The sequence below is a fragment of the Etheostoma cragini genome, chromosome 4 (genome assembly GCF_013103735.1).
Source record: "Etheostoma cragini isolate CJK2018 chromosome 4, CSU_Ecrag_1.0, whole genome shotgun sequence".
NCBI classification, from domain to species: domain Eukaryota; kingdom Metazoa; phylum Chordata; class Actinopteri; order Perciformes; family Percidae; genus Etheostoma; species Etheostoma cragini.
Window position 1 is genome coordinate 26,035,379 of NC_048410.1, and position 27,269 is coordinate 26,062,647.

At 41.7% G+C, this 27,269-nt stretch overlaps 1 protein-coding gene across 3 annotated transcripts in view; it reads right to left on the minus strand.

Moving 5' to 3' along the window:
* Positions 1-2,749: 2,749 nt before the first annotated feature.
* Positions 2,750-27,269, minus strand: part of plxnb1b (plexin b1b) — a 118,975-nt gene continuing 94,455 nt past the window's right edge. For 2 of the 3 annotated variants that reach the window (XM_034869125.1, XM_034869126.1), the window contains 29 exons: positions 27,012-27,120; positions 25,258-26,244; positions 21,938-22,072; positions 21,680-21,802; positions 21,016-21,109; positions 20,730-20,896; positions 20,434-20,585; positions 20,130-20,235; positions 19,783-19,919; positions 19,441-19,617; positions 19,103-19,328; positions 18,763-19,005; positions 18,222-18,401; positions 17,960-18,108; positions 17,107-17,207; positions 14,931-15,148; positions 14,662-14,840; positions 14,511-14,577; positions 10,680-10,826; positions 10,378-10,543; positions 10,020-10,123; positions 9,834-9,918; positions 8,569-8,735; positions 7,180-7,340; positions 6,845-6,992; positions 6,491-6,555; positions 4,818-4,893; positions 4,662-4,736; positions 2,750-3,358 (listed from right to left, as the gene is read on the minus strand). In XM_034869125.1, coding sequence (XP_034725016.1) covers positions 3,254-3,358; positions 4,662-4,736; positions 4,818-4,893; positions 6,491-6,555; positions 6,845-6,992; positions 7,180-7,340; positions 8,569-8,735; positions 9,834-9,918; positions 10,020-10,123; positions 10,378-10,543; positions 10,680-10,826; positions 14,511-14,577; positions 14,662-14,840; positions 14,931-15,148; positions 17,107-17,207; positions 17,960-18,108; positions 18,222-18,401; positions 18,763-19,005; positions 19,103-19,328; positions 19,441-19,617; positions 19,783-19,919; positions 20,130-20,235; positions 20,434-20,585; positions 20,730-20,896; positions 21,016-21,109; positions 21,680-21,802; positions 21,938-22,072; positions 25,258-26,244; positions 27,012-27,120 — 4,849 coding nt within the window. In that variant the 3' untranslated portion in view covers positions 2,750-3,253. The remainder of the gene's footprint in view (positions 3,359-4,661; positions 4,737-4,817; positions 4,894-6,490; positions 6,556-6,844; positions 6,993-7,179; positions 7,341-8,568; positions 8,736-9,833; positions 9,919-10,019; positions 10,124-10,377; positions 10,544-10,679; positions 10,827-14,510; positions 14,578-14,661; positions 14,841-14,930; positions 15,149-17,106; positions 17,208-17,959; positions 18,109-18,221; positions 18,402-18,762; positions 19,006-19,102; positions 19,329-19,440; positions 19,618-19,782; positions 19,920-20,129; positions 20,236-20,433; positions 20,586-20,729; positions 20,897-21,015; positions 21,110-21,679; positions 21,803-21,937; positions 22,073-25,257; positions 26,245-27,011; positions 27,121-27,269) is intronic. The other variant, XM_034869127.1, reaches the window with a different exon arrangement.

Sequence of the window (27,269 nt, forward strand, 5' to 3'; positions counted from 1 at the left end):
ACATTTCTCTCTGAAATGTAGTGGAGTAGAAGTAGAAATGTGTACAGTAGCCTACTTGAGTAAGTGTGCTTACATTCCACCAATGTGCCCCGTTACAAATGTGACAAGATGAATGCCGGTTATTTAAAATTAAGCTGTGTTTTTTTTAATGTCAATGGGACACACATTTGTGACATTTTATTTTACTCAAAACTACAATGACAATCCCTTCCAGTATCTTGAACCTGTGAACAGGTGAGAATTTATTTACACTTTTATACTGCAGTTTAGTAACGATAATTCCATATATGTGTTAAACAGGTATTGACTCTGCCCCCTGATCTCCATTGTAATCACGGCAACATGAACATGCATAGCAACAGATCTGGCCCTGGATAATTTACCATCAGAGCCATCTTATCGGTTATTACTGCAGCCATGCAGCCCTGATGCACTCACATTTGAACATCTCGAGGGATTCAAGTTAGTGTTTCAAAAGAAAAACAAATAATTTTAAGAATTCTTTATTACATCAGCATCTGTGATAATTTGCATCAATTCTCTTATTAAACAGGTAAAATCACTACAGTTACATTTTAAATCAATATGTACAATGATATTAACACACAAAATAAGAATAAGAAACACCCTTAAAACTGCTCCTTGCAGAGCCTGCTCTACATTGTCAAATTTATACAGCCTAATAGCAGTTATAGATTTCCCTCAAATGGCTTGGCTTAATCATCACTGAGCTTTCACCACTATCTGAATGGACAGTGTGTGACAGAACAAACTATTTGTTCATATGAGAAATTAGTTTCTTGTATGTGTTAGGTAATGTAGTAATAAACCTACGGCTACATTCTGAAATGCTGGGCCTGGACCTGGGAATGACACATATTAGGCATTAGGCTCAGCTGACACTCTTCAACAGCATGTTTTTTGGTCACTGATGACTAGGGCTGAGTATAAAAACTCATTACTTTTGAAGTAGAGACTACTGGGTTTTCCCTATTTGCTCAATTGAACGCAACCAATTTTCTCTGCTGTGCCTAGCCATAACCTAAATTTCAACCAAAATTACGCCCTAACCACAGAGAGGAGACATTATTTAAAAAGGGAAACAGAGATCACCATGAAGAACAGCATCAATAAAGATCCAACCATTCCTATCCCTACTAGCCCCTGGGAAGCCATCTTAGACATTTAAAGGTGGAGTCTTTGTTTCTGGAGATATAAGTTTATATTTTAACTCAACACCCAAACAAATGACCCACTCCTGTCAGTGCTCCTTCATGTGCCAAATTTACCATCACTACCTTTCTCTTTATACATCATGACCTCTCCCCTGTCAACAGAATGTTGTTTTTTGCTTGTTTCCCATTCACAGAGCAGGACTGTGTATGGACGGAAATCCAACACACTGTGAGGAGATATTCACTGAATTTGACAAAATTTGTATTGGATTGAAATCACAAACTCCACCTTTGAACAAGAACATCAGCAAACATGAGCTCATGTATATAAGGTATCTGTGCTCTAACTGAAATCAGAACAGTGTCACAAGATCAAATATAGCTTCTGAACCAGTAGTATAATCAATGCATAATCTGTGTCAATTTGACAAACATAAAATTCATACATTCCTTCAGCACATGAAGCAATGTCATCTTGTAACAACTGTATACCAACCATGATGTTAATACCAAAAAACATGTCTCATCACCTTGGCTTGGAGTGGAACAAGGTGAACCATGATTACCTTGTATTAATCCCAAAAGGAATGTTAAAAATGTACAAAAAAGACATTTGACTGACTTACACAATAAAACACTGTGGCGCACACTAAGAATCCACTTCATGGATTTTTTTTTTTTTTTTAATGGAAGGAGTTTTTCTTTGCCTCATGAAAAGGTTAAAAGCAAGAAACAAAAACAGAGTAAACTGTCACTCAGTTGGGGTTTAAGTACCTTAAAATGCTCAAAAAAGCATGCTCGGATTTCTAATCCCACACAGGAAAGAAAATGTGTGTTTTAACTCCTGCAATTGAGTCTAGATGGTTAAAGGCCAGATACCTGCTGTGCTGCTGTACTGGTTGTGGTAGCTGGCACATAGTAGTGTTGCGGGAACAACATCACAGAAAAAATATCTGAAGATTATCTAATGCAGCACAGTAGGCTGAGGTAGTGAGTGGCACCGACTTATTAAACTCTTTGCAACTGGCTTTGTGTAAAGGGGTAATGAACAATGTTGTGATCAAGGTTTCATTCACATTCAGAGGCATTTCAGGTCACTGTTTTGTGAATACTGCTGTTTTAACATCTAAAATATAGGAACCACTTACTTCAATACTTTGTATTAGAAAACAGAAATGTGACAATACAAGATGTAGATTGACAACCAGGGCAAAATGGAACACACAGGGAAAAATGGAACACACACACACACACACACACACACACACACACACACACACACACACACACACACACACACACACACACACACACACACACACACACACACACACCTTTTGACTAGACAGCAGCAAAAAGCACACAAGGCATACAAGGTACCGCTTTATAAAATTCACTCAAGGGACACTGTAATCAGTCTTTAAATAGATCAGCTGACTGTGGAACAGCTGCTTTATAAGATTGTTAAGTCCAGCACGGTTCTGTAGTGATGAAACCAGGGTGCAAAATGAACTTTTTGTCCACCATCCAAATAGCTAATGAATGTTCAAATTTTACCAGCCACTTAATAGATTACTATTGTTTTTTTGGCTGGTGAGTAAAGCAAAGCTAACAGACACTTGTATATTTTTCCAGCATTTAGCTGGAGGAGTGTGTCTTAATTTTGTACCCTGGATAAAATGCAATGTTTCTCCTCCAAATGTCTCTTTATAAAGTTAACAGAGGGACAGCAGGCCTGACTGGTGTCTTTTACACTTTCTTTGTCCAGATTTGTTCAGTGCCCTGCTTCTACAGACAGCTCAGACTAAAGTCACTGATGCATTCTCAGCCCACACCAACAAAAAACTGAAGGTGCTGGGATGTGAACTTCAATGCTACGCTAAATCTTCCGATACTTCTGAAGTTCCTTCAAAAACTCACAGCTCCTTAACTCCAAACCTTCCTCCTAAAACAAAGGTTGGTACTGTCTTCTAATTTGCCTGTCGGTTGCTTTCTGCCTTTAAGTTCAGCCTGCAGGGTTTAATTGTCCCACTTTTTGCCTCCTTGATTTGCCATAGCTCTGGTGGGTGTTTCCTCTGTCACAAGTCTGTGACTTTATTCTCCACGGCGGCTGCGATCTGCTGCAGTCTGTAGCCAAGCTGCATCTTCTGGGCTGTGGGGTCTTCCTCCAGCGCTGTGATGATCTGATGAGAAGAAGATGACACAAGGATGGGTGGCGGGGGAGAAAGAGAGAGAGCGAGAGAAAGAGAGAGAGAGAAAGAAAGAGAGAGAGGTTAAGAGGAGGAAAAGAGATGTGACAAACACACATATAAGTTGTATAATTCCCGTAAGCAGAAATGAAAGGAAAAAAAAACACATAAACCCCCATTACCAATCTTTTAAAACTGACGGAAAAAAGTAGTACTTGTTTTTCCCCTGTTTTTTTTTTCTGATTCAAACGGAGGATCTGAGGACAGAAGGTTAAAAGGTTTCTGAGACAAATGCAAGCAGCGCTCTAGACTGCGACCAACCATTTAAGACAGTGCAAGTATTTTTTATAAATGTAAATGTAAATGTGCTGTATTTATATAGCGCTTTTCCAGTCTTAACGACTGCTCAAAGCGTTTTTACATCTACAGGAAACATTCACCATTCACACACATTCATACACTGTGGCCGGGGCTGCCGTACAAGGTGCCACCTGCTCATCAGATAAACACTCACACACATTCACACTCCGATGCGCAGCACCGGGGGCAACTCGGGGTTCAGTGTCTTGCCCAAGGACACTTCGACAATGACTGCAGGGGCGGGGATTGAACCACCAACCTTCCAATTGGCAGGCAACCGCTCTACCACTGAGCCACAGCCGCCCAGTAACTACATATAACTACAGTATTTGCACACGCGCAACCTGCAAATCTAACATTTTTAAATTTTTGTTGAAAAACAAAGAGGAGGCCTGTCGTCAGCGAGCGCCTGGTGGCCGGGTTTGCCACAAACGTGGCACAGGCCAAAAAAAGCAACGTGGCACCTCTCTCTACAGCCCATGGGCCCACCATCTGTACCGGAACCGATGAGGTCGGGTGCGCTGCCACATGGTTGGCAGTGAAGGTCGGCACCAAGGTGCTTCTAGAAAACCGTTCGCCACCTCAGGAGGGGGAAGTGGGGAACCATCCAAGCTGTGTACAGTAAGGATGACCTCAACTGAGTAGCTAATAGGGCGGTGGAAGGAGGACTTTGAGGAACTCATAAATCCAGCTAACACGGTAGAGGCAGAACTGGAGGATAATGGGGGATTGTTGTCAATTTTCCTGGTGGAAGTTACTGAGGTAGTTAAACAACTCCACAGTGGCTGAAAGCTCTGGGTCTATCTTAAGACTTAATATATATTTTACATTTTTGATCCATTTTACAACTTCACTGTGCACATCATCACATCTTTATATTGCGCCATGATATACATTTACACCTCTACTGTTCAGTCCACCTGAGTGATATACACACCTGGTCATAGTATTTGTTGATGTACTTGTAAAGCTCGTGCAATGCAACCAGGTAGTTCAGCTCTCCAGAGTAGTTCTGAAACACAAAGCATTGAGATGAGGACCTCTGTGTCTGCATGTCTCCGTATGTGGGGCTCTGAGATTTGAGTGCACTCACCCTGGACAGTTCAGCCAGAGCAGAGTTCATCTCCTGGTCACTGGCTGAGATGGTCTGCCGGATGTCAGCATAGTACCTGCAATAATGATTATAATAATAACATTAATATTATTAATGAAATTATGATCAACGGGAGTACTTATTGGTATTAGACTATTTATTAGTATAACATTATTTTGTGAGTGAAAAATCAGTAAATTCATTGTTGTTTTAATAGGCTGATGAACATTGGGAAAAAGAAAAAAAAGAAAAAGAAATCTTTTATAAATATAGAGAAAATTTAGCCAAACAGAATTTTTTATACAATCATTGTATTTAAAGAGCAATACATATAAATACATCTAAAATAATTAGAGCACATAAAATAATATAAAATATTTTTTAATTAAATTAAAAATGTTAATTGCAATTAATCGCATAATTTCCCTGATTAATTGCGGATAATCGCAAAATGAAATAGTAGTGCATATAGTGCAATTTTTTTAAAATGTTCTGCCATATGAACGAAAGTGCCGTAACATTTGTTCCGCAAAAACTTACCAGCATTTTGTTTATAAAGTAGCAGTTAAATAAAATATTTAGTGTACATCTCAACTTAAACAATGTATTTATCATGTCCAGAGTTGAATTCACTCTGGTTGGAACGTCTTGCATAAGCGACTCCTTCTTATGTCCACGTTCATCTGTTGTTGCTCTAACTCTGCAGCACCTGCTGGACTGGGTTTAGAGTGCCCCACAACTTTTCTGCACTTCGCAAAGACACTGTCCAACACACTGTTATGCAGAGACACTGTGACAGAACGCTGGAGACCGTGCGCAAAGCAGGGGACATGATCAGAAGGCAGAATGCTTTCAGCAGCGATCATATTTCGTATCTCTTCGTACTATCTGAGCTAACTGCGGGGACTTTATTTGACACATTCCAGTGCTGTGCAACTTCAATAAAGTGTCCCGCGCATAATGTCTCTCCTCTGTTTTCATTACAGTCAGAGCACGTGAATGCAGCGCCCACTTTTCATCAGTATAATGCACTGTAACTCAGAGATAATTATGGTTACCCAGTGACTCCAGTAGTCCCCAGCAAAAGAAACAGCGGGTGCATGTTGTAACGTGGTCGCTTTTGCATTCCTCTCCTTTTCATACAACTGGGAGTCTGAGGGTGCGTGTTAAGGAAATCTCATACCTGCCGTCATTGTTGTGATTCTCGGACCGATGTCCTCCACAACACTACTGGGCCTGCAGGCTGTAGCTATCCACGTGCTATGGCATTTGTTAGCGTATCTTGCCTTTGTTTACCTCTACCCCACCACGCTGCATCTAACGTAGTCTGCCGAAGCCCCCGCGCCACTGTGTGTTTTGTTGAATGATTTTCTGGTATCAACTGTCAAGGTGATATTTCAGACTGGAAGTACTCCGGTGATAAGAAAATTTAACTTTGTAGTATTTACAAAGCCTGTGAGCAACAAACTTTAACAATAATAAAGAAATAATAAAAACTGTTAACATGCGATAAAAAAATTGCCGGCGTTAATTAATTAATTAATTAGTCAACGCGATAATAACGCGTTAACTTGCCCAGCCCTAAAATGAATTAAATTCCAAAATTATATTAGGTGTGATTTTTTGGCCAAATTAGCCAAGGAGCTGTAGAATAAGTTTTACTCCAAACCAACCTTTCTACCATCTGCTTGTACCGGGGGATGTCTCGGGCATACAGCAGCTTGTTGATGGGAGAGTCCTGTTGACAAAAAAAAAAAAGAGGGAATGAGAAGCAAAGTGGGGAAGAACAGGAGTCAACTCCATTTCGGACTGCTGTAAAGTCGCCACTTGCAACCAAAACACAATTGACAGCCCTCTGAAGAATATCTTAGCCTTTTGCCATTTGTGTTCAGTTTTAATTATGACTGTAGACTGAAAACTACACACAACTATTTAAAATAACAAAACACATAGTAGAAAGGGTTTTGAATCAGTTCTAATGTGCCTGAAACTTCTACTGGTTCCTTCCCAAATATATCCAGCCTCACCCGTCCCAGCTTGTGCTCAGCAATGGTGCAGGAGTCCATGAAGGTCTGGGCAATGACAGAAAGTACGGCATCCACGTGGTCCGACGCCTGGACATCAAAGATAAACTGAGGGTTCTTCACAATATTGATCCAGAAACGCAGAGGGAGACTGGAGGAACAGAAGAAATTCTTGTTGTTTAAAGATCCAGCTTGCATCAATCTTCGAAGTGGTTTAATTTCATTATTTTAAACATTAAATACAACTGTGGTCCTGAGATAAAGCAGATCTAATACATTTTCAAACAAAAACCCTTTTAAACCTTTCCCAACAATGTTTGTGTGAATTTATACTGTACCTGTTGGTCTTCCAAATGTGTATAGTCTCTGGATCCGAGATGCCGTGTTGTCCCGCCTGATCGTCCAGCAGATCAAAGAAGTATTTGACAGCCAACGGTACAGGACGACTGGTGCTGAGGATCACTGTGAACAGATCGTCTACAAACTTCTGCAATGTACCCTGGAGTAAATGGAGAAAGAAGTGAAAATTATTCGGGACAGTGTTTGCTGCTGTGCACCAACGTCCACATTACAGACAGAAGTGTGTCACTGCGTTTACTCGGTTTATCAGTATATACAGTATGCACTTAAGATACATGGATTCCCATTGTGTACCAAAATCATACAGCTATATAAAAACTTCATAAAATATTTTAAAACGATTTTGCCAATTAAAAGTCATGCAATGGTTGTATAAATAATTAGGTAGCAATGTTTATAAAAGAAACTACGCTACAGCCTGGCATCGCCAGACTCATTTGCAAATGCATATTATTCTGGAACCTCTCAGTTCATTTTCGATTTCCAAAAGTTGTGATAAAGACCAAAATGCTTCTGCACTCAATCGGATAGACCTACAACTAATTAGCTATGAAACAACATAGCGCTGAGCTATTTGGTCCATTTTATATTTAAGGCGTGAAATATACACTAAAGTAACAGAGTCTTGATTTATTTCCAACCAGCACTGCCTAGTTTCAAATTATTGTTTTCTTTATGAAGTTACATTAGCTTGTGCTGGACTGAGAATTCCTGCTACATCCAATAACTACGTTGGATGCTCCTCTGTCACTCATTGTCTTAAATTCGCCCCGTGTGATGTAAATGGTTGTGATTGGTCTTCCCGGGTTCTGGTCAGCTGGAAATCTGTACGAACAGAAGGGGAGCCTTAGGTATATCTGCCTGAGTAAATAAAACATTAGCTGGAAGATTCAGCTGGTTTCAAGGCTAAGACTTATCCTGCTTATTACATCGCTAATGTAACTTAATAAAGAAAACAATAATTTGACACAAATATATGTATTTGACATTATCGGTATTTGACAACGGTGGACTGAGAATGGGTTTGTCTCCTGCAAGAAAAAAAACTATATATACTTGTTTTTTCTATTTTTACGAAGTTCCAGGTCTCCGTGGCAGTCATGTGACTGACTATGAATAGCAATGGTCTGTTATGCTTATCAACAGTCTGCTGAACAGAATTAACAGACAATAAAAAAGTGTGATAGACAGAATCAAGTATTTAACAAAGTCGTGTGACAAATAACAATTGTTAGCATTATATATATTACAAATACTGCACGTTTATATCATTAATACATTTCACAAGCTCTTGGTGGGGTATGGACTTGTGTGTGTTGGACCATTTTAGCAACATGGCGTGTGTGTGTGTGTGTGTGTGTGTGTACCTTCATGGACAGCAGACGGGTCAAGTATATCTCAGGGATGGCTTTGGCCCTCTCTCTCTCTCTCAGGCTGCCTCTGCGGTGTTTGGGCAGCTCAGGCTCCTCGCTGGCTTTCACCAGATGCCAAAGCCTCACTCCACCTTCGTCTGCATCCTCTAGCATTGGAGTCTCTGCACAGGTCAATGTTTCAAAAAGCTTTATTTAGTATAATTTCCTGACCAGTGGAGCCCTGCTTCACCATCAGAAAGCTTACATGTTACATTTCATTTATTTAAAAAATTATTGAAATTGATAGATTTACTTTGAATATAAAAATCTGGTATCAATAACTGAATTGGATCATAACAAGACTAGTTCAAAACCTATTGTATGTGAGGATCATTTATTGTCAATATGCTCAGTAGTTGTTACAGAAATAGTCACTGGTGGGGTCTATAATGCGAATATAGATATTAAATGTTCATCTGTAGTGGTCTTGACCGTATTTTTGTCATCATCGCAACATGAACACAACGCAAATGAAATGCATTGACCCAAGCCTGAAATGCAATAAATAAAGAAAATCATTTAATTTAGGGTTGCGTATCAAAACCCTGGGTTAAACGGGCCCTGGGCCTAAAACTGTAGTATTTATCCTCACTCACTCCCCTACATCGGGGCTAAGCTCACACACACACAACCGGTTGCAATTGGCTGTAAACAAAAGAAGAAAGGCCACTGGCTCTTGTTGGCAATTTTAAGCTTTCCAGGGAATCTCTTATTGGTTCAAGGCAAAAATTGAAATTTCAAAACTGTTGTCCAGATATCTTTAATTGTCATAATCTTTTTGGATTAAACCGTTAACTGGATTTAATCGTCTGGAACCTTATCAAAGTTCTGTCTGAATATTGTCAATCTGTGGATTAAAATGAGGCCTCAAAAAGTGAGTTGCCCAACTTCAACACAGGAGTTGTGTAAATAGCATTATATGCACAAAAAAGGTAGACGGCTGTAGGCAGGCTGTCGGAACGCTAAGAGGTTAAAATCAGTAACAATGAGCCATAGTACGTATATTGTCCCAGTGCAAGACACATGCTATCATCTACGCTACCTGGATTTACTTAATGATGAGAGTGGTATGGTTACGGCAAAAATGTCACACACACAGAAAAGTGCTTATTAAGATTCAGTCAGTAGTTTAGTAAAAGCATAAAGGATTTTTAGGTGACAGTTCAATCATCATAAGGACATAAATTTTTTCCAATAATACTGTTCTCATGTTAACTCACTCTCTCCTGCAATGTAGTCATGGTTGTCATTGTGAATGTGTTTGGAGTGGCGAGGGACCAGCGCTACTGTTGCACCGTCTGGGACCTGATGAACACAAATTATAGTTAGCATTATTAGACCACAAATCTATCTAGTAACTACTTTTAGTGACTAGAAAAGTGTGTTAGCAAAGTGTTAACTCTGACCTTGTAGTGCTGCAGTGTATTAAGACGTTTCCAGTTGCCCTGAACCACAGACGTCAAGTCTTCATCTGACAGAATGAGATGACCGGCAACACCAGAACGCCACTCTGAACAAGAGACAATAGCCAGACAGTCAGCACAATATATATGTGTGTGTGTGTGTGTGTGTGTGTGTTTGTGTGTGTAGACATTTCTTGTTGCCTTGGACACAGCTCAACAAATACAACAGAGAACACTTGAAGTCCAGTGGACCATTTCACAATTTCTCTCACTTTACTTTCGCAAATATAAGTATGAATAACAAAAATGCTGGAATTGATTTAAGCAATTTAAGATGTGTGATGTGTACGTGAATTCTCACCAAGGTCCAATGAGTCTGCGTGGGGTCGGTGGGAGAAGGAGGTGCCCTTGTACACCTGATCCAGTAGCTTTTCTTTCACCTGTGTGATGGTGTCACAGTCCAACACTTTGGAGGGCAGCGGCTGGCTCTCGTTTACTCCTCCACCTTGCACCAACACATTCAGAGTCTGCAAAAGAAGAAAGAAAGTAAGAGGGGTGAGAGCGTGAAAGAGGAAACAACAACTTCCTGAAGGTCATGGTGGATGTCTGGGATTCTTCAATAAGATGCAAATGATCATTTGGTATAAAGTCAGTTCTCCACACCAGGGTCTTGTACTCCACATCCTCTCTCAGCAGGCGATTGTCATTGAGGGTGTACTTGGCCTTGCCAGTCACAGCATCCACCGGTCCTTTATCTACCTGGTGCTTTATGGCCCTGAACAGCATGTAGAGAGACTCCCCCGCTGAGTCCTGAAACACACAGGCACATATACAACACACACACACACACACACACACACACACACACACACACACAGAATGCAGAGTTACTTGTGGTTCATAGAGTCTCTAAAAGTAGAATGGGAGAGCGTTCAGCTATCAGGCTCCTCTCCTGTGGAACCAGTTTGGGTGCAGGAGGCAAACACCGTCACCACATTTAAGAGTAGGCTTAAGACTTTCCTCTTTGATAAAGCTTTTAGGGCTGGCTCAGGAGAGTCCTGAACCATTTCTTAGTCACGCCGCTATAGGCCTAGACTACTGCGGGGACTTCCCATGATGCACTGAGCACCTCTCTCTTCCTCCCTCTCTAAACACATCAAAGAGTACGGTTTATAACATTACAGAGTATGGTCTAGACCTGCTCATCTATGAAAAGCACAAAGAGAAAACTGTTGTTGTGATTTGGCACTATATAAATAAAATTGAATTGAATAATGTTAGGGAGTGAGGAGTTGCAGTGGCGGACACTGCGACTCCTCACTCCCTAACAATATTCAATTCGATTTTAACCCGGCCTACCTGCTTCTCGTCATAGTTGTCAGATCCATCTGATCAATATAATCAATAATATAATAAAACTAGAGGGAGGCAGGGCATACAACCCGATCCGTTTGGGGAGAGTTCTAGCCTGACCAGGCTCCTCTCTTTACCCTGTCTCTCTTAGTTATGCGGTAATAGTTTTAGACAGCTGGGGGACTTCCTTTGACTTCCTTTGACACACTGAGCTCCTCTCTCCTCTATCTTTCTATTTGTGTGTATCCATGTCCCAGAAATGCTTGTTAGTAACCTAGCTCTGGGGAGTCATTCCCCGGAGTCCTTATGTTTTTTTTTGCCCAGCATGCTTCCTTGGATCAGGGATGCTCCAAAATCAAGGTAGCAGCTGTCGCCATGGTCCGGCTACACCTTCTGTGATGCCATCTTACATCCTGCCACAATCTGCGGTGCCCAGCTAATTCCTGCTGTACCTTGTAATGCGGTGAACTACTACAAAGGACTACTCCAAACTACAATTTTTTGTGACTGTTATTCCCACTCTTCATTCCAACCCCAACCGGTCGTCAGACACCGCCTACCAATAGCCTGGGTCTGTCCAAGGTTTCTGCCTAAAAGGAAGTTTTTCCTCGCCACTGTCGCACTGTTGCTTGCTCTGGAGGAAACTACTAGAACTGTTGGGTCCTTGTCAATTATGGAGTGTGGTCTAGACCTACACTATCTGTAAAGTGTCTCGAGATAACACTTTTTATGAATTTACACTATAAATAAAATAAAATTGAATTGAAATTGAATTAGTATGCAGTGTTCTGTTTGGTGAAAAATGCTTGCAGGAAGAAAGGTCTGTTGCCTAGTAAAAATGTCACTCTTAAAGAGCCTGAAGCATAAAGTTGACTTTAAAAACCACATACACATGATCCACCGCTCTGCTCAGTGCCCTACCTCGCAGTTATGCCGCTGAGGGGCCGTTGATAATCCTCTCTTTATGGTTCCGAGTTTGGTACATGTGCTGCTTGTTGTAACACGCATAGGCTACCTCTGGGCTCTGCTGTGTGCAGCGCAGACATTGCTATTGCTGTTCAGAATCCCGTACATCTTCCAAAATGCAGTGCTTGTATCCAAATGAATTGTGCTTGAAGCTGCATTGCATTTTTTCTGGTTTATCATGGGTGTTGTCTAGTGGAACATAGATCCTCATGCAATACCGAAACTAATCAGCATTTGAGATGCAAATACAGGGGATTGGGTTTGCGCTCTCCCCGTGGAATGTTACTAAATACCAGAACACAAATTTTACTCTTCACACTTTTTGAGATAATTATTATTCTGTGGGCCGGACTGGAAGCATTGGATGGCCGGATGTGGCCTGCGGGCCGCCAGTTGACTTTCTACCCCATACTGTACATTTGGTTCCCATGGTTCATCTTTTTTTTAATAATTACAAACAGCCATGTGATCTGATGGAGTGCCACTCACTTTCATTACATCCCACTTGTGAATCCTCTTGTTTTACAAAAAACTGAGCTTATAGGAAAAAGTAATTGTATGGAAAGTAGAGTAATGATTTAATTTCCTTCAAGATAAATAAAGTATCTCTGTCTATGACATATGGACAGACTGGATCAGAATAGTGTAAGGCATTAAAAAAAATGTGGCCAGGGACTTTAGGCACCCCCCTTTCTTATTGGACAGGAAGGACTTAGCCTTTGTACATGGTGTGCACCATTACTACTGAAAGAACTGCTATTAACTTTACATTCACAAAATCAAAATCACAATGTTTGGAGGAAAAAGTGTGCAAGGCTGTCGTCAGATTGGAAGTTTAAAGACACGGTTCTGTCTTTAGCTATATTATTCAGTGGTGTGTGGTGGTTTATTGGATGAGTAGGTCCTTTGCTTGGAAATGAAAATATGTACACAGTCTTGTACCTTTGACTTCTTTATTTTCTGTTAGTTTTTTTACTCTAAATGATGTGTTGTATGCTTATGAGTCACGTCTTAGCTGGTTAGCCTAAGGCATGGTCTAAAACTCTTTTTATACACATTTTTCCAGACGTTAATCTGAGAAATTAATGTGAAATTTACTTCTGGGACCTAAGATCTCTCGGAGGAGGGGCAGGACTTTTGAGGTCCATTGTTCATCAACTCTGAGATGCTGAAGAGTCTAATATGCTAACATACTAAGTGACAAGCATTATGTTGTTTAGTGTTGACTGACTGCTACTAAGTCAGTTTTAAGTTTTAAAACGATATACGCATGCACACTCTATTCTATCTATTTAACAATGTGTCCTCTTTTCATCATCTTTCAGTTCTAAAGATTGACTGAATCTATAAATGACCTTACAGGATCAGTTCGACAATTTAGGAAACACTTATTCTTGGCCAAAGTTTGACGACAAGATAAATACAAATCTCATATTTGTACATTAAGTGTGAAACTACAGCCAGTTACCTTAGCTTAGCAAAAAGACTGTTAAAGGTGGAAACAGCTAGCATGACTTCAACCAGCAACTCTAAAGCTCACTGATTAACATGTCATTTCTGGCCTGTTTAATTCGTACAAAATGCATTGTGTAAAAACATGTGTTTTTATGTGCTAGACTTTTTTTTTAGCCGGGAAGAGTGATGATTTAGATTCCCAGCTGGTTTTACAAGACTTCAGGAAGTTACTGTCGGACTAAGCTAACCAGCTACTGGCTCCAGCTTCAAATTTACTGGTATGGTTTTTCTCTCTGCATAAAGTGAAACAAAATTGAACTAAATGAATTGGATGTCAGCAAAGGCTTTGTATATTTCTTTTCATTTTCTTCTTTATATCTATTTATTTAGTTAGAATATACTGTATATTATTAGATTACATTTTAATTATTGTATCAGATCTTTAATTCAACCACATCGAACCTAATAAAAAGATGGTCATAAAAAATAAGTTACAGTGTTCTTAACAAAACATCTTAACAAAACATCATGCTCAACCTTCCCCTTAAACATTTCATGACCAGGTCCAAGGGCTCAAACACTCACAAACACAGATCAAATCGTTAAAAAGTTTACTTAATAAACAAATTAAAAAGTGTCACATTTGGTACTGAAATGATATTTGAGTGTGTAGTGGTGTAGTAGCAGATATATAAAGTCATGTCTTATGTGTTGACTTACCCTGAGGAAAGCATAGAGGCAGATGGACATCCAGTTGGTCAGGAGCTTCTCCACCACCGTCTCAGTTCTGCAGAGAGAAAACGCTAAGTTTGAATCACTGCCAAGCATCTTTAAAACACCCTTAAAACTATTACCATCTTCTTCTTCTTACCGTCGCAGCATCAGTTTGGGGTTCTTGGCCACATACTGCTCCACCAGGTCATTGAGGAGAGTTTTGAGGATGTCAGTGAAATACTCCAGTTTGCCGTGCAGCGACACTGTCAACAGGGAGGCCACATAGGCCCGGTCTCTGGGAGAGAAAGTCCGCTGGCTCTCCAGAGTGTGAATGAACTGAGAGGAAGAATTAAGGCAAATTATCTCTCTGCTCAAAATGTAGGTATAATCTTAAAGCCTTGCTCTGCTCATGACACTGATGACTACCTTGGTGAGGAAGAGTTTACTGTTGAGGAGGTTAGACAGCTGTACCAGGCCCTGCTCCACCGTCTGTCTCCGACACTCCTGAACGTCTAGATCTCTCCTCAGTGGAGACTCCCGGTGGCCGGGGAAGAAAATGCGCTCAGCGTACCTCCGGTAGTCAAGGAAAGGGATGCCAGAGCCCACCAGGTCGCTGGACATGTCCATCATCTCTGTCATCAGGTCTAAATCAGCGTGGAGAGGAGGGACAAACGATCATTAGTTGCTACATGCTCTTTTCTCTTTAGCTTTTACTATACTGTATATACAGTAAGGAAAATAACTATTTGAACACCCTGCTACTTTGCAAATTCCCCCACTTAGAAATCATGGAGAGGTCTGAAATTGTCATCGTAGGTGCCTGTCCACTGTGAGAGACATAAATCTAAATTTATTTTTAAAAATATCCAGAAATCACAATGTATGATTTTTTATCTATTTATTTGTATGATACAGCTGCAAATAAGTATTTGAACACCTGAGAAAATCAATGTTAACATTTGGTACAGTAGCCTTTATTTGCAATTACAGAGGTCAAATGTTTCCTGTAGTTTTTCACAGGGTTTAGGTCTGGAGACTGGCTAGGCCACGCCAGGACCTTGATATGCTTCTTACAGAGCCACTCCTTGGTTATCCTGGCTGTGTGCTTTGGGTCAATGTCATGTTGGAAGACCCAGCCTCGACCCATCTTCAATGCTCTAACTGAGGGAAGGAGGTTGTTCCCCCAAATCTCGCAATACATGGCCCCGGTCATCCTCTCCTTAATACAGTGCAGTCGCCCTGTCCCATGTGCAGAAAAACACCCCCAGAGCATGATGCTACCACCCCCATGCTTCACAGTAGGGATGGTGTTCTTGGGATGGTACTCATCATTCTTCTTCCTCCAAACACCGTCAGTGGAGTTATGACCAAAAAGTTCTATTTTGGTCTAATCTGACCACATGACTTTCTCCCATGACTCCTCTGGATTATCCAAAAGGTCATCGGCAAATTTAAGACGGGCCTTGACATGATGCTTGTTTAAGCAGGGGAACATTCCGTGCCATGCATGATTTCAAACCATGACGTTTTAGTAACCTTGGAAACGGTGCTCCATGCTCTGTTCGGGTCATTGACCAGCTCCTCCCGTGTAGTTCAGGGCTGATTTCTCACCTTTCTTAGGATCACTGAGACCCCACGAGGTGAGATCTTGCATGGTGCCCCAGTCTGAGGGAGATTGACAGTCATGTTTAGCTTCTTCCATTTTCTAATGATTGCTCCAACCTTGCAGTGGACCTTTTTTTACCAAGCTGCTTGGCAATTTCCCCGTAGCCCTTTCCAGCCTTGTGGAGGTGTACAATTTTGTCTCTAGTGTCTTTGGACAGCTCTTTGGTCTTGGCCATGTTAGTAGTTGGATTCTTACTTATTGTATGGGGTAGACAGGTATCTTTATGCAGCTAACAACTTCAAACAGGTGCATTTGAAGGCAGACTAACAGGTCTTTGAGGGTCAGAATTGTAGCTGATAGACAGGTGTTCAGATAATTATTTGCAGCTGTATCATACAAATCTTTTTTTTTAAATTATGTTTCTCACAGTGGACATGCACCTAAGATGACAATTTCAGACTCATCCATGATTTCTAAGTGGGAGAAGTTGCAAAATAACAGGGTGTTCAAATACTTAGTTTCCTCAGTGTATGTGAGTTGTGATGGAGCAGTGGATGTGACGCATGCCTTTGGGGTTGATTCAACCAATGTCTCTCTGGGCAAGGCACTTTAACCCTAGTTGCTCTAGAGGTGTGCAACCTCTGACATATATAGCAAAAAAGATGGTAAGTTGCTTTGGACAAAGCGTCCGCTAAATGACATCGTATATCATATTCAAAGTGTGTGCTGTGAACAAGTTATGAGGTGGGAGCTGGTAAATATTGACACTGGAAAGTGTTAGCAGGCTAAAATGAAACTCCTCTGCAGCAGCCATGTGGTATGGTGCAGCAATCCAGGAGGTGGGATGTAATAGGATAATCTCATCAGGCCAGTGTGAAAACCAAGTGGATTTGTTAGTCACAAACTAAAATAAACTTTTTGTTCTTCCGTCTCTGGCTCTCAAACATTTTCTCTCCTTACTGCTCTCCCCTTTGTCATTTAACTTCTCTCCTTTACCTGTGAACTCTTTCTTGCAGCGGTCTCTCACGCTGGTTTCCAGGTTCTCCAGTTGGATCTGGACCTTCTTGTAGTCCCTCACAGCCTGCTTACTCTTTCTCCTGACATGAAGCAACAAAAACAGGACCAGAGGGTGAGGCAGGGATAGAAAAGGGAGGGCAAATAATACTAGTTTCACACTGGAGGTTGACCCAAAAAGCCCCCACCAGGAAAATCAGAGTTAGTCATGGGGTCAGCCACAATCATCACAATCAGTCATCACTGTCAAAACCAACATTCCCAGTTAGAGAAAGAGTGAAAAGTAAAGGAATATGGTGTCTGCCTGGGACCCAAGTGTAATCGCATGTGCGCAAATTATATATATATATATATATATATATATATATATTTATTTTATTATTATTGAATTTTTTTGTCAGCCAGAGTGAATGCTGCTTTCCAGTGAAAAATCGTTCCACTATGTCAAGTTGTGCCGTCCAGCAACCGCGTACAGGCCTCTTATTATATATCCATGTAACAAGCAGCTGAACTGGACCCAGGGGAGCCTCAATGTGAGACGGAGGCAGCTGCCCGGAGGAAGAACTTTGACCAGACAGGCACTGAGATAACATTATCAGACATGAGATAAACTGCCAATAACCAGAGATGCATGTGTGAAAGGGGCTTACGATTATAAAGTTGTAGCTTATAAATTATTGATTGTATTGATCATTACCAAGCCCTTAATAGTTCTCAATACCATCAAAAAAACAACAACCCCACAGGGTACCTTTAACTGACTTGTCTCATTTTTCTTTCTCTATACTCAACTACACAGCAATCATTTACAGAAACAAACGGTCCACCCACTGACCTGTAAATGAGCACAATGATGAGGACAATGAGGGCTACTATGGACGCCCCAACCCCAACTCCAACCTGAGCCTCCAGGGGGAAGGTAGACAGGCTGAGGTTGTCATACTGAACCTTTCCAAGGGAGAAGTTCAGGTTGCCCATTCGGACCTGAAACACATACAAACAGCAGTGTCCTTCTAAGGTGCTCACACAGTTCCATCCTCCCTGATAAGTCACATTAATGGGTTTCCTGTGATTTTGAAGTGGAAGCACGGACTCACTGTGAATTCAGGCAGATTATCGGAGCCCTCACGTTTCTTGCCGTTGGGTCCTGGTGCAGGCTGCTGAGGTGGTGGCTCGCAGTATAGATGGTTTCTGGTCAGGGTCTTAACAGCACAGACACCTTCCCCAACTAACACTACCACCTCATCCTTAGTGATGGCCAGGTCCAGATCTTCCCCCTGAACAAATGGAGATGGAATGTCAAAAAGTGAAAAACGGAAATGGAATCTTATTGTGAAAACTGCAACACCTAGTTTTTATAATAGTTTCATTTACTATTTAATAACTGTTGCTTTATATTGATTGATTCTTGTGACTGTTCTGTCCTAGCACACTGAAAAAAAACTCACTGTTAACACCCAAAGCTGTAGTGAGTAGGCCATGGTAAATCAGCATGTGAGTCTGGTTGTGGTTTTCAATGTGACAGGGCCCTTATACTTAAATACATAAATATAACAATAAAGGATTGTAACATTAGCCGATGTCACCATTGCTTTGTTTAGTAAAACAGTTACTTCCTATCACTGCCACTCCACTGACCTCCAGCTGGATGAAACTGCCAGGGTTGTAGCGGTATGCTTTCAGAGGGTCCTGCTGGTTAAGGGGCCGCAAGACCGGGTTGCGTGCATAGCTGAAAGTCTGGGGGTTCAGATTGCTGAAGTCAAAGCGCAGGTTGTCTAGCAGAAACTCTGTTGTGACCTTTGACCCCCAGATGGAGGAGTCCACCATAGGAGAGCGGCATAGGATCAGTGAAGAGGAGTTCACTTCACAGCGCTCCATGAACTGGCAAGACAGAGAGGGTGCAGAAAAGCTCTTCAGTAAAGGAAGAAGTTTTGGAAAAAAATAACACACACCCATATGCACTTATGCATGCACACACCTGTTTGACAGAGCAGAGTGGGTCTCCAGGACAGATTGGTTCTGGAACCATCCTTGCCGTCCTCAAAAAAGTCTTCTCCCTGTCATCCTCTTGCTGTCCACTCCTCTTCCTGCGCTTCCTCCTCTTATTTTGGCTGACTGACTCAAAGGGAAAGACAGCCACCACCATCCGGGGCTCCTGCACCACGTCCAGGTTTTGGCCTGACACATAGATCAGTCGACCACCACTAAACAGACAGAAAACTCTTAAAATTCACAGCACTTTTGACACCTAACAACTTTCTAAGTTGGGAACAAAAGGCCATAATTGAGAGATGAAGGTCAGATTTCCAGACTCACTCCAGGAAGCTCTTTGATGGTGTAGCGTGGGTGATATTGGGGTTGTGGGTGTAGTGATAGGCTGAAGTGTGGAGGTGACGCTGGCTGCTACCGTAATGCAGGGTGACACGCATATCTCCTGTCTTATTACTGATTCCTGTCACACACTGAACACTGGTACTCTGCACCTCTGACACACTGAGGAGAGGGGCAAGGAGGCACATAGGAGAGACAAATTTACAAATTATGTCATACTTTATTGACCACACAGAGAGAGAGAGAGAGAGAGAGAGAGAGAGAGAGAGAGAGAGAGAGAGAGAGAGAGAGAGAGAGAGAGAGAGAGAGAGAGAGAGAGAGACTTACATGTGACAAGTCACCCCTCCCACAGTAATGGTGAGGTCAGAGGGACGTCCTGTCAGCAGGTTTCGGCCAATGATTGTCAAGGATGTTCCTCCGGCTTTGGGTCCCCTTTCAGGAGATACCCCCATCACAAACGGGTCCTGAAAATGAGGGGAGGAAGGAAAAAGAAGGCAGTTAGAACTGCCACAACTTAAATAAATCAATTAAAATAAAGTTTCATTTAAAAATTAAAAGAATTTTCAGAATTCGGATTTATTACACTGTATGGCTCTGATGTGTTGATGTTTTTGTTGTATGCTTTGCCTACAACACAACAACGGGTCAAAAAAACCTTATCTAATCTACTGTACCTGGTAGCTGAATGTCTGGCTGGACACACCAAACTCCCCTCCGCTCACTTTTACAGACACATAGCCCACCTTCTCTCCTCCACTGGCTTTGGTCCTGCACACAATCCTGAAGGACAAAGTTCTTCTTAATAAAGCAGAATCAGACATGCATCATGGCAATGTTTCATTAAGTGAATGTGAATGCCCATATGCTTTTGAGTGATTTTTGTAGTCAATTTACAAAGGATCCCATCAAATTCCCTTAAAAACAAGACAACACTTCAGAAATCCTTTCCTATCCCCCCTAGCAGCACTTTGTCTATACCTGGAGGAGACCTCATAGAGGCTGGGAATGACCGTGCAAGGAATCCCAGCTACTGACACAGAGTAGAGGATGTCTTCAGCCTTCTGGCCCAGGTTGGAGCCTGAGATGGTCACCATGGTGCCACCTTCCAACAACCCAGAGAGGGGCTCGATCTAACGAAAGTCAGTAAAAATCTTTACTTATTAAGGATCTTAAATAAGAAGATACCTTTTGACTATAAGCACTTACATTGCTGTATTGTGTGTTTCCCACACACCCAAAATAAAGAGAGAAAAGGTCAAAAGGTCAGTACTCACAGAGTTGATGACGGGGGCAGGACACGTTTGCTGTACAGGTTCACTACAAGAGTCTGAATATAAGCAGCTGGCCCGAGCACCGCCACACCACACACAACCATACTTGTGGTCAGCTGTATGGCAGCGGCTGCAGTCAGAGCGGCCCACAGTGCAGTTGAACAGAGTCACTGAGGTCATAACAGACAGACAGACAAGAGCATCAGTCAATGTTAAAGTGTGTTAACATTCAGTGTCTTTGAGGATGATAGCTATATGTTGAGTGCAAAAAAAATCTGAATGACCTCACCATATAGATCATGAGAGCTGTCCACATGGAAGGTGTCCCTCCTCTTCACGTACACCATGGCATTGTATTCCTCCACTAGAGCAGAATATGTGTACTGGACAAATAATGGTTTCATTAAAAAGACAATTACTATTTGTTACACTGTAATAATATCAGACATCAAAGTAGACACAGTTTAATCCCGCCTCAAAATACATTGCTTTATCCTCATTCATGACATAAGTCCTAAAGAGCTCAACAGTGTTGTCCCAGAAGAACAAAAACCCCATTCATTCCTTCACATTCATCCTGTAGAAGCTTAAAGTCCATAGAAATCAACCTTGATTTGAGAAAACATGTTTTATTCACCATATTGGGAGAAAACTACACTACTCACAATCCGCAACAGCGACGTCTCTGATTGCTGTCATCGTTGAAATATTAACTGCACTCTCGAGTGGTTAGAGGGAGCTTCTACCACTGAAGACTATGATAGTTTCTGTACACATTCCTGTACAATTTTTGCAGTTTTCAAAATATTATTTTGCACCGAATCAAATGTTTTATTGACACGATAAATCTCTGAGCTGGTTAGCCACATTCCAGGCTTAAAACTCTTTACATAAGCATCTAATGAAACCCCCGGGGTTCAAATCTGTATATGTCTGTCTGTGTTGACACACACCTGGTGTAGTTGACAGGTGATGTCAAAGTTTGATGGATTCATGTCATCAGTCTCCACATAGGCATCCACCACCACCGTCTGCCCCTCGATCACCAACACACACTGATAGTCCAGCTCTGGATCCTGAACAAACAATAACTTGTTTTTGGTGAAGGGGTAACCAGCCAGGCAAACAGAATCCTCCTGTTTGTGTGTGTGTGTGTATGTGTTTGTGTGTTTGTGTGTGTGTGTGTGTGTGTGTGTGTGTGTGTGTTGTACCTGATAGAGATGCAGGTTGCGGGCCAGTAAGGTGATCTTCTTCTCCACTCTGACAGGGAGCAGTGATGAACCCTGGACCTTCTCCACACAGGGACAAGCTGAGGAACCCCAGCTGACATAGGAGCCCTCATCGCCCTGTTGCCCAATACACACACAGTATAAAGAAACAAGTTCCCCCTTCCTCACTCTCTTCCTGTTTACATTATTTTTATGTGAGTGTTGCATCTTTCAAATTATTCTGATGTCTGAGTTTATTTGTTAAGAGATGAGAGAATTGCAGGGTGCACAGCTGTGTGCCAAAGTAAATATTTTCATTGGACCACTAGGTGGCACCAAAGGTTGACATTTTCAAATTCTAAACATGGATGCTTTAACGCCTGAAACTGGAGACCATTGTCTTTTTTTGTGATTAAAATTTTAGTTTATATTTTAACAACACACACAACTTGCAACAAGAACACCCCCTCCCCCACTTTCATCATCACCGCCATGATGATGACGCAGTAACTCGCGGGATAAATAAACTTCTTCAACAAAATAGTAACAAAATAGATAAAAAAGCATGTAAACTATTATATAAATGACAAGAAGTCAAGACAGACAAAATCACCATAAACCTGGTTTTATTTTCAACATTTGTTTTATTTGTAAACTATCCGCCTACTCTGTGGCCTTACTATATAGGATTACCCATCTAGCAATATTTTCACTTGCGGCTTGCAAAGAATTAGAGGAGACACCAAAATAATGCAGCGTGCGGGCCTGTCACAGCGTGGAACAGTTTGCTCTTCCTCCCCCCTCTTGTGAATTGACATTGTACCGTCAAGCAACCAGCCAGGCCCAGCAGCGGCCAGCAGCACATGCACACAAGCAGGACAGAGACGGAGCAGAAGAATGGCAGAGGAAGAGGAGTGTTGTGTGGCTATAGTTTCAACAGAAGGTTGTAGTTCTAGTAGTTTCTGTTGTTTCTAGCCTTAACGATTACGCCAAGCGCTTTTACATATTACAGGCACCATTCAAACACATTTGGGCGCTGCCATAAAAGGTGTGTGACAGCCACTGTGAGATCCAATGAGGCCACTCTGTGGGAGTGATACCTTACGGCTATTAATTATCTTTGTCTTGAGTTGATGACAGATTTAATGCAGCTGTGAGTGGGGATAAAGCTCCACCTGGTCAGCATACACACGCTCTTTACTACAATCCAGATTTCAGCCATGTTCTGATCACCTTGCTTGCAACATCTTGTTTTTGGTTCATGTAAGTTACAGAGACACACATTGCACTCTACAAAATATGTTTAGTTTATTCTTTTGTTAAATAAAATCACTTTTTTATCATTTACCACCTGAAACACAGCCACCCCTAGGAAACAGCTCAATTGCGAAAGCCCAAAGCCTCAAGCGTCGTTGAGCTGGTTTTTACATTCACAAAGCAGAGCAAAACCACTTCAGATAATTTAATTATGTATACAAAAAGTGGTGAAACCAGCACACACCTGTTTCATCACTACAATAGATGCAGCATTTCCCCTGATTTCACCACGCTTCACCGGATTAATAGTAGGCTCCTCATCTAAGAATACATTTTTTTTCATTATTTATAGGTCCCCATGCCATGACAATTTCACTTGGAGTATTTTTTAACATTAACATGAGTTCCCCCAGCCTGCCTATGGTTCCCCAGTGGCTAGAAATGGCAATAGGTGTAAACCGAGCCCTGTCCATCATGCTCTGCCTTTGAGAATATTAAAGCTTAGGTGGGCCGATCTGGAATCTTGCCCATTATGAGGTCATAAGGGGCAAGGTTACTTCCCCTTTTTCTGCTCTCTGCACCCAGTGAATTTGGCCCATCCATGAGAGAGAGACACCATGGCTTTCAAACAAGCAAAGTGGTAGTTGGTCAAGGCCACACCCCCACACTCCATCCCCTCTTCTCCTCAATTCTGATTCTGATTATTTTGCAGAAATCTACAATGAGTTGACTAAACAATTGTGTGAGGGAAATAAAAAAATTGGGAAGAAAGGCAGAGTTGTGTTAATATATTTCACGTTTAGTTTAAATTATTTTTTAATTTACAATAATTTGGCTTTTTTTCTCCACTTCAGCCCCTGCCCCCCAAAATGTCTGTGCATGTCTCTGCTGTGCAACCAGGCTGTGCTGCAGCAATTGTTTTGGCGTCTGATCTTTTTCCTGAGCAAATGTGTCAAGCCAGATATGTAATCACTTACAGGGCGGCCACAGTGCAGCCAGATATATTACAAAATAAAACTTTTAAAATAAAACACCCAGGTTTATGGCGATTTGCCATTCCTTTTCAGCTGTGTCGTGTACAAGGAAACACGCACTCAGGCACACGGAGAGAGAGACCGACGGATACACACACGCGCACGCAAGCACACACACGCGCTTTGCCAAAACACATTCCCAGGCTTATGGGCATGAATGCATATGTGAACAAAGTTGTCTTAAGCCTTTAGTGTCTCCAGAGGGAGCTCTGTTAAGTCTGAAGAAAGGTCCTAAAAAATGACACTTGAGTGAGCATTGTTTGAAGACTACAAGTTTGAAAAGTAAACAATTCTGGAGATGGGCAGTTAGAAAGTGAGCTGACCTGACCTCTGTAGCTTGCTGCTCATTTCTGCTAAAGGCTACATACCAAACAATAGGCCACCTAGTTGCATTGTCGGTAAGTACAAGCAGTACATTTTGACGAGAAACAACGTGTGGAATAAAAAACACGATATCTCTGGTTCTAACTGATATGTTGTTTTAAGATGTTGACATCAGTATTGGCCTAAATAATCCCATATGACTTTTTTAATGAAAACTAGGCTAGTTTACTCAAGCAACTGCATCAATTTCTCTGATTCTATTCATGTAGAAACAAGATACAATTGTGGTTATCCTTGGCAAAATCAAATTATACAGATAATTACAGAAAATATTACAACATAGATCACAATTACAATATTGATCAGGAAAATTATAATTTTACATTTTTCTTAAGTTGTTTAGTTCCACTATATTCAAAGATGAGGATATAAACTAGTGTTGTAAAATATTAAGCTAAGCTATAAGTGTAAAAAACAAAAAAATCATTATTTACAAAAAAAACCAAGATGGGATCAGTATATGAAGCAAAAGCAAAACAACAAAACATTTCAGGTGTTGGACAGTAGAGGAAGAGCAGGGTGACAAGGGAAGACAGGGAAGCTGGAGCATAGAGTCATGAGCTGGGAGCACTGAGTTCCCCCAGAGAGAAGTGGTGGTAGTAGTAGTATTAGTAGTAGAGTAAGAAGGAGGGAGGCGGCGGAACTCACCGGGAGGAAGGCGTCAGCTGGATCATACTGGTATTCCAGCTCTAAGTCAGTATCCGGCAGGTTGGTGTCGGATTGGAAGGTATGGTCGAACTCACCATCACCTGACAACACAGTGGCAGCGGAAAATGTGGCTCTGTCATTTTCTAACTGGATTGCACTCTCAGCGTGGATGTCTACTTCTTCTTTTGGCCAAAAGAGGACCTCAGGGTCGGTGCCTGGGCTTCCTGCCTCAGTCTGTGAGTCTTGTGGGGGCATCAGGGTGGAAGTCTGGGTCAGGTCCAGGTAGAGGGAGGGCTCGGAGTCGTCAAGTTCGCCCAAAGAGAAGGGCGTGGGCAGAGGGAAGCCAGAAGAGGTTGGGGTGGGAGGCTCTGCCAGGCTCAAAGTTCTCTCAGCTTCCTGAGCATCGCTGGGGGAGGACTCTTTCACCATCTCAGGGGTGGAGGAATCTGGTTCATGGGGTGGGATGATCAAAGGCACCACAGGCTCAAGATCTCCACTTAAAACATCCGCCATGGTGACAGGCACCAACTCTGTGGCTACCATGAAGGCAGTGGGTGTAAATGTAGCACCTTCAGTGTCACTTTGGGTGACAACAAAAGGTTCTCCTGCTTCAGTGTCTTCTTCCTTTGTGGTAGTGGCTTTTGGGGGTAGAGGTGGAGTAGGTGGTGGTGTGGTGGATGTTACGGTGCTAACAGGCTGAAGGGGAAGTGTGGTCGGTGAGGTGGTTTGCTCAAGGCGGGTGGTGGCCGCGGGTGGAGTAGTGGTTGCAGGAGGGGTGGTTGGCTCCTGAGTGGTTAATATAGTGACAGGGGCTGCAGTTGTTGTTGTTGTTGTTGTTGTTGTTGTTGTGGCGATAGTTGTACTTGTAGTGGGAGTTGCTGTGGTAGTTGTCATGATGCTGGTTGTCAGGGCAGCCATTGTGGTAATGGCTGTTGTGATGACTTTAATAGTTTTGGTTGTGGGTGGAGCTGAGGTGGGGAGTTTAAACTAGGGGAGGAAGGAGGAGGGGAAGACATGGGGAGAGGGTAAGACAGAAATAAAAATAACAGAAAGAAAATAACCAATAACTGAAAATAACCAAATAAACTGCTGGAATTTTGTTATTGTGGCTTATGACACAGCAATGATTGATGTTACAAATAATGTTGGCTTGTACATGAGGCACAACAAAACATGTATGGGCACTAATGAATGTATGCAGAAAGGCATTATGTTTATATTGAAAAAAATTGACCATTAATCCACTTTAAGGTTCTAAAAATAATGAATAAAAAATACTTGTGTGAAGTACCGGTTCTCAATACAAAAGACTACCTTAAGTGTTTTATTTTGAGAAAAAAACATGTATGTTTGATTTGTTTGGTCTTAGAACTCAAATGAATGACTCTGTTGTGCAGCTGTTAAATAAAGAGTAGAAAATATCTATTGAATAAATTATTGATGTTTTCCTCATATCATGCTCTCTGCCTCCTGATGGGTCACCTGTGGAGGTGATGCGTGGCAATCCACCAATGCGTCACGTTATTTCCCTGATCTACAGAGTGCATCACAAAATTCTCAACTTTACAGTCAGTTTAGCCCTTTGGCTCGTGGGTGAATAACTAACAATACAACTTTCCCAAAGAACTTTTATACACAAGAGCACAAAGACTTCACAAATGCTTTATTTAACATGGTACACCAGCTGTGATTACGTGTATTTTACATCTCAGTGAGTGTTAACTCAATCAGATGTTTCTGTTTGAATAACTTACATGTTGGTTGTAGATGATCACCCCCTCTTCACAGGTGGGCTTGTGGGTGCACAAGTGCTGGTGAACACACCAGTTACAGCCCCATCGGCTCAGAACACAACCATGGCAACTGCACACAAAAACAACATCATGTACAGATTAGAGAAATAAAATAGGCTCTTTTAAAGGACTGTGCTGCAAGGTGACATACAGTGGGTACGGAAAGTATTCAGACCCCTTTAAATTTTTCACTCTTTGTTTCATTGCAGCCTTTTTCCA